This window comes from Brassica oleracea, chromosome C4, assembly GCF_000695525.1.
Source record: "Brassica oleracea var. oleracea cultivar TO1000 chromosome C4, BOL, whole genome shotgun sequence".
Lineage (NCBI taxonomy): Eukaryota > Viridiplantae > Streptophyta > Magnoliopsida > Brassicales > Brassicaceae > Brassica > Brassica oleracea.
In genome coordinates this window covers 89,276-96,471 of record NC_027751.1, presented here as the reverse complement: position 1 = coordinate 96,471, position 7,196 = coordinate 89,276, and the positions used below count along the sequence as shown (strand labels likewise).

Sequence of the window (7,196 nt, the reverse complement as noted above, 5' to 3'; positions counted from 1 at the left end):
TTTGGTAGAGAGCATACCTGAGTAGCATAGCCACCAAATTCTTGTCCTAGCGTCAAAGGAGTAGCATCTTGAGTGTGAGTTCTTCCAATTTTCACAATATCTTTAAACTCGAAGGACTGCCAGAAAACGAGATAAGTTTGGAAGATTTCAGAATACAGAGAGCAAAATTAACAAACGCAACAGATATGCAAAGAGGAATTAATATCTAGAAAGAGAAAAAGAACAAAGCTCAGAAGATGTTCCTTAAAAGGCAACATCTACAAAGCAACTGTCAGTTGAGAAGAGAGGAGAGACCTTAGAGTCGAGAGTGGTATGCAAAGTTTTCAGACTAGGGATGAGCCTTGAATTAATCTCGGTTGCAGCTGCAATGTGCATGACCTAGACAAAACCAAAACAAAATGAGCGACAGTAGGAACAACAAACAGCGCAAGCAATTGAAAGGGAAAGCTTACAGTAGGGAAAGTGTCGTTAGAGGATTGAGATCTGTTGACATGGTCATTAGGGTGGACACATTTTTCACCACGTTTGCGACCAAGAATCTCAGCTGCTCTGTTAGCAATGACCTGCAGAATTTTAAAAGAGCAAAACATAAACACAATGCCTCCTTGTATGTATTGTACGACTAAACAATGAGAGAAGGAAGAAAGTGACCTCATTAGCATTCATGTTACTCTGAGTGCCACTACCAGTTTGCCAAACAACAAGGGGGAAATGATCATTGAGCTTTCCCTCAGCAACTTCCTGAGCAGCTTGCATAATCGCTTTCCCAATCGTTGGATCAAGTCCATACTCCATGTTTACCTAAAATCAATCAGCTCATCAGTCATCACCAACCCAAAACGACAACGCTTAGATGCAAAATCTCCAAAACCTTTAAGAGTATAATAGGTGTACCTTGGCAGCGCACTTCTTCAAGACGCCAAAAGCGCGGACGATTGGCTCGGGCATACGCTCGCGCTCGCCGCCGATCTCGAAGTTCTGCAGCGATCTCTGCGTCTGGGCTCCCCACAACCTGACGACGCAGAAACAACAACGATAAGACAATACTGAGATCGTCAACGAGACGTTATGGTAAAAAAAATGAGATCCCGAACTTATCGGAAGGAACTTGGATCGGCCCGAAGGTGTCCCTCTCCTCCCTAAACGACGTCGAATAAGATCTCAGAGCAGTGGCGTAACGCAGCGTCGCCGCGGTTGTTCTGGCGGAAAGCCGCCGTGACGCGACGTAAATCGCCATGGGGTTCTTCTTCTGCCTAACAGTAGACGAGGGAAGAAGAGTTCATCAGATTAAGCATTTCTCAGATCAGAAGAACACTGCGACTTGACGAATCTGTAAACGTACCTTGGGAGACGAGATGGTGGAGTGTTGCGCGATTGACGACGTTGCAGAAGATAGGGCAAACAGAATGGCAAATTATTATATTCCAGAAATGATTCAACGAACCAGCTCAACTTGGTTGGTCCAATTTTGAAAAGTATTGTATTGGGGCGATAAAACTATTTTCTATAGTATTAATAATGCCTTTTCTATCAGATGATAATTCTTTTTGACAATATTCTAATAAAATCACTTTTTCATTTTTCATATTTTATTTATGGCATGGAAGATGATCAGAAGATAGCCAAAGTTGGTAATTAATTAGAAAAATGCATTAACCAAATATCCTGGTCTGTGATTTGAAAGAAACATGCCAGTTTTAAGTTTTAACTATGCAAATCAAGGAGAAAATTAAAAAAAAAAAACTCCAAAACATTATATAAAAACTCTCAAGCAATAGGGTTACATACAAATCTCGTTACATTGAAGAACAGAAACAAAAAACCCAAGAAAAAGAAGAAGAGCAACAAAAGAAGAAACTATTGCTGCATTGTGTAGCTACCAACCATTGTCTGTGTTATATATATATATATATATAGAAACATGCACAGCCAGAAAAGAGAAGAAGAAACAATGAAGAAACCAGAGTGGAAGAAAATAATCAAATAAAGAACCAGGTGTCGACTGTATTGTATATATTTATGCGTGTGTGAGTGAATGGTCTTTCAACGTCTGACGCTTGCCTTTCGCTTCATATCAGCAGCAAGACCAACCTGTTTCGTGCCACGAGAACCATTCACTAAAGGACGTGTCACCGTGTTTGAGTTCCTTTTAAAGAAAAACTGTTAACAGAGATTCTGTATTCTTGTTTCACAAAGGAGTTTCAATGTAGTAGGTGTTAAAAGAACCTGAGTTGAGGACTTCTTATCGGTCTTGAGACAGGTTTCTTTGCTTTTGTTGACTCAATAGTGCTTGTTGTCGATGACATCTTGGAAGCGGTTTGGTTATATTGCCAGAGCAAGTCTGGCTCAGATGACTCACTTGTGGCTGCATCTAGATCGTCTGCGCTGTTGTTGTTTCCCATGAAGATATTGTAAGAATGTTCAGAGAATATTCTTGAACTGTCTGAAGACACATCTCTCCTGTAAAAATCTTCCGGCAGAACACTTATCCCATTGTCTGTCATTCCTCCTCCCCAAAGACTCTCCACTCTCCTCATCTCGTCTTGCCTGTTATTCACCATTACCTTATCAACCCATTCACTTGAACCGAAACTTGGGTCTTCCTCTCTGTAGGTTTGGCCTGGACTTGCTACCGGTGGCCAAGGTGGTGAGTTCACTGTAATCTCCTCCACTTCACAGCTTTCTGACTTCTTTGTCATGATGCTACTGTTATGAATCTGCAATCACAATATCCAATTTGAGACATGGTTTTTAAATCAGAAGACTGAGTTTGAGAAGAGCGTTGAATCACCTCTACTTCACTAGTTCTGGCTTTGTGTTTCTCAGAGCCACCAGGAGTCGTTAATATATTGTTCTGTTGTGAACCTGCTTCTTTTCTAGCGAGTGCTGCTTTAAGAGTAGCAATCTATTAACAAAGCAAAGCCCAGGCATGAGTCAGTTTAATCTACTATAGCCCTGTTCGTTTCGAGATCGCTGCGACTGGCGTCAGCGGACTAAAATTAGTCATGATTATCTTCTTTACTGGTTGCCCGAGTGTAAAACAGAAAACGCAGCGGCAAAGAAATGGAAGGAATTTTGTGGTTCCGGTGTCGCTAAAATAAATAGCGGCCATGTTTATATGTTCGCTCTCATTCCAGCGACAAGAAACACAAAAATTCTTTCACCTCATCTATTATTTTTCCTTTTAAATTCTGTTTTCATTCCTTTAATTTTGATCGCGTCAACGAGACGCGGCGATCTCAAAACGAACAGGGCTTATCAGCCAAGAAACTAAAGACCATGAGATTCAGTTAGAGCATACAAGACCTGTTCTTTGAGTTCCTTAACATCTGAAGTGTCATTGTTTACTCGGGCAGCACCAAGCTCAACTGTAGCTACTCTCTCCGCAAACTTCAAAGTGCTTATTGTTTCCCCAACTGCATCTACTTCAGGACTAATGTGCACAAACATCAATGTCTTTGCTTGTCCTCCTGATATAACATATTTGCAATCCCAAATTAAGAACAAAGCGAGTTCTAAGCTGCAAATATATGGGAATAAACTACTTATATTCTTTACCAAGAGAATCCTGAAGGAGTTGTGTGAGTTTGCTGTTTCTGTAAGGAACATGCGGGTTCTTGTGAGCTAGTGAAGCAATCACATCTCCTAAAGCAGATAGAGATTTGTTGATGTGCTGTGCTTCTTTTAGTCTGTCGCCAGTAACTTCGGATTTATCTACCCTTTCACTGCCTGCTAGATCCACAAGATGCATACATCCACGAAGAACAGCTCCTGAAGTCAAGTCTCTTCCTTGAACATGAACCGTCAAGCAACTGCAAGAAAATTGACAATACTTTGCATAAGACATCTAAAGATAAATGGGTTCTTTCTCTGCTCTTGAAAATATTTTTCCCATTTACCTATGAGAACGGCTGCTTCTATCATTCAAGGCTGTTGATCCAACAGCACGATTCTTATGCCCAAGTTTCATTAGATCAATCACATCATATGTTGAAGAAACCGGCACAAGACTTGCATCCGGTACACTTAGACCCTTTTGAGAGCTATTCCTGATCTCTAACGTATCAAAAACGTTAAGGAACACGAAAATAAAACATATAAAATGAACTCTCTCTCTCTCTCTCAAATCAGAAGATTAAGAAGCTAAAGAAAAGGATATCTTTTGTTGCTTCCATCAATAACCAGAAGGTCTCTGACTTGCTCATTGTAAATTTCAATCATCTGAACAGCAATATCATAACGGAATGTGTCTTTTCTTTGTTCAGCAAGAAGAAACAGATCACCAAGTGCTCTGTAGTTAACTCCTTGACTCTTCTCCGTTATATCTCTTGGTCCACTCTAGAGGAATTATACAAAGGGGAAAAACATATAAGATCTCTTACATTCATTCAAAAATGTCACAATCTTCCAACTATAATCTTACCATTGTGAATGTTTTTCCTGATCCAGTTTGACCATATGCAAATATGCAGACATTGTATCCATGAAGAACAGAACGGACCAATGGCTGCATATCAGAGAATACCTCCTCTACAAAAGAACAAGAAAGAACCTTCAGAATCAACTCAATCACTGGAGATTAAGAGAGAGGCATTTTAGTTTCTTTACCTTGAGTCGCAGATGGGCCAAAGACTTTATTAAAACTGAAGGATTTGAGTGATTTTCCATGTCTTGATGCAGTGTTAATCCCTATGCTATCGTCCTGCATGCTCCCAATTGTACTGGAAAAGCTGGATTGTCCAGGCAAAAATGGTCGTACACGACAATACACACGGATGCTACCCTTGAGGTCCTGCACCTGATTGTACAGCTTTCGGTTTTCTTCAAGAACTCGGTGATAGCCAGAAGCAGCATGAGCTAGGCCATGAATGTGCATGCCTGTGGACATATATTGATCCATTAATTTCAAATTATTGGATAATCAAAACTATCTCAGAAAGTAAGAGAATAAAGATGTGAATACCAAGAGAAGAGAACTCTTCTTGAAACTTCTTCTGCATAAATTTCATACCAGCTTTTGTAGTGTAGAGGGTCTGCCTTAGTCCCTATAAAACATAAAGAGCAGTGGACACACTCAGAATCTGTGGTATGGTATCTTAAACTCGAAGACAGCTTGAAATGGAGTAGTTGAGTGCTTACTTCTATATCTTCTTGCTGCTGGTTGAAGATTGTCAATTGTTTACATTGTCGATTTTTCATCTCTTCATCAAGAATCTGGCTTTTTTTATTGGTTTCGTCTTTCTTTATTGCTTTGAAACTCTTCTCTTCCCTCTACAAAGAGGCATCAGCAATCAGTGAAATTCTCAAACCTATCTTTTACAGAAAAGGTGTGAAGACTTTACCTCTCTTGCACCAACAGGTTTATGAAATGATCTGCTGTTAAGTGAAGAAGTTGATTCTGATGGGGCTGCTTTGGCCTTCATGTGACAGAAATATTTTGATTAGAAGAGTTTTGACACAACCGAAAAACATATTTTGTGAACCAAGTGACAGAAGAAAGTTAAAAACATACCAACTTATATTGGTTTGTAACTCGATTTTCAAACTCATTTGAAGCAGGAAGAAGGGCACATACCTGAGGGCTCTGTAGTCGTCGTATTCTTCTTCAAGGCTACCCTAGCGGAAACAGGCCGACGACTAAACAGAGGAGATGCTAACGTTAGCACCAATGACGTCGACGACATGTTCACTAACGTGATAATACATTAAGTAAATGGATTTGGAATTTCTGTTTTACATAGATGACAATCTCTTTTTCTCTGGTAGTCTATACATATAAATATATGTGTGTTTTGGAATTTGGTGTTGTTAGAAGTGGAAGCAAATGGATTGGTGTGAATCACACCGTGTGATTAAGAATATAATCACTGTTTGCTTTTGGGGAATTCCATGGCTGTAATGTAGTTTCAGGTAAGCACATATGATTCTCATAAGTTTATCTCATTTCTAATTGTCAATATCTACGAACATCAGAAACGAAAGAAAAAGAGAGAGAGAGAGAGAGAGAGAGAGAGAGTGGTTTTTAATCATCTGACAGAATAAACTAAATGTCTTTGTAACAGACAAAACTAATGAATCGTTAGTGACATGAATTTGGAGCTAAGCTACTTTAGATACTCCATGCCTTCATCATGCACTGACATTTATATACTTATGGGTTTTATTTTGCGAGCCGGGCCTTCCCAGTGACCCCGTAGGAGACGGGTTCATGCCAGGTGTCACGCAGCTATTGGCGACGCGTTATTGACGTGAGGAGGAGGGTCGCGTGTAGAGAATCACTTTCCCTCATTTCTGAAAAAATATAGGGTTTGCTCCGGAGAGGCGATTTGTCGAGCGATCGTCTCCTCTCATCTCATTTCTTCAAATTTCTTCACTATTCTTCATCGATTCGAGTAGAGAGTGTCTCCTCCACGTTAATAGGTGAGTATCGAGTGGATTCGCCTATACATCTTTGCGTTTCAGTTCGATTAGTGGGATTTTAAAATTAGGGTTCGTATACGATTTTGGGGGTTTTCGATTCTAGGTTTTAAATCGTCTTCTGGGTTTCATATAGGGGTAGATTGAAGCATTTCGTTGTAGATTAGTGTGATTTTCAAAATAGGGTTCATATTCAAATTTGGGGGTATTCGATTGTAGGTTATAAATGGGCATCTGGGTTTCATATAGAGCTAGATCGAAGCGTTTCCTTGTCGATTAGTGGGTTAATTTTGAATTTTGGGGGTTTTCGATTTTAGGTTTTAAATCAATATTTTTTTGTGATGTTGTTGTAATCCGTTTGGTTATCTGGTTCAGATGGATCCCGCAGAGGAGAGGAGAGATACAAAGAGGCATCAGGAGTACATAAACATGTTGGGAAACGTTTGCGATTCAGAATATGGAATTCCAAGACGATGTCCCTGTGGTGGTAGAATGATTGACGAGGTGCGGGTGAAGGAGGAGCACGAGACTCATCCTGGAAAGCGCTTCTTCACCTGCATAAACTACGAGGTAAGAGATACCTCAGACCACTCGTATAATATGTAGTATAATTTGTAGGAAATATGTTGTCTAATGTTTTATAATGTTGTCACCAAGGCTGATGGGTTACATTATCGTCAGCCTTGGGTTGTAGGTGTCCAGGAGGAGATCGAACATCTGCGTAAGCGTGTGGACGAGGCTGAGGAGGTGATCAAGTGGGTGCCCAATCTCAAGAGACA

At 40.2% G+C, this 7,196-nt stretch overlaps 2 protein-coding genes across 2 annotated transcripts in view; both read right to left on the bottom strand.

Moving 5' to 3' along the window:
• The window catches only part of LOC106337783 (fumarate hydratase 1, mitochondrial-like), a 5,619-nt gene extending 4,146 nt beyond the window's left edge, over nt 1-1,473 (bottom strand). The window contains exons 1-7 of the mRNA XM_013776904.1: nt 1,343-1,473; nt 1,095-1,253; nt 895-1,012; nt 652-801; nt 453-563; nt 295-378; nt 18-116 (exon numbers count right to left, since the gene is read on the bottom strand). Coding sequence (XP_013632358.1) covers nt 18-116; nt 295-378; nt 453-563; nt 652-801; nt 895-1,012; nt 1,095-1,237 — 705 coding nt within the window. The 5' untranslated portion in view covers nt 1,238-1,253; nt 1,343-1,473. The remainder of the gene's footprint in view (nt 1-17; nt 117-294; nt 379-452; nt 564-651; nt 802-894; nt 1,013-1,094; nt 1,254-1,342) is intronic.
• Nucleotides 1,474-2,020: 547 nt separating this feature from the next.
• LOC106337782 (kinesin-4-like) lies at nt 2,021-5,706 on the bottom strand. The gene is made up of 14 exons (XM_013776902.1): nt 5,659-5,706; nt 5,513-5,584; nt 5,343-5,417; nt 5,140-5,271; nt 4,964-5,045; nt 4,609-4,878; nt 4,424-4,530; nt 4,160-4,338; nt 3,900-4,061; nt 3,559-3,812; nt 3,307-3,470; nt 2,792-2,905; nt 2,227-2,717; nt 2,021-2,146 (listed from the first exon to the last, which is right to left on the bottom strand). Exons 1-14 carry the CDS (start codon nt 5,704-5,706, stop codon nt 2,044-2,046), a joined length of 2,253 nt encoding a protein of 750 aa, XP_013632356.1. The 3' UTR covers nt 2,021-2,043.
• Between the last annotated feature and the right edge of the window lie 1,490 nt (nt 5,707-7,196).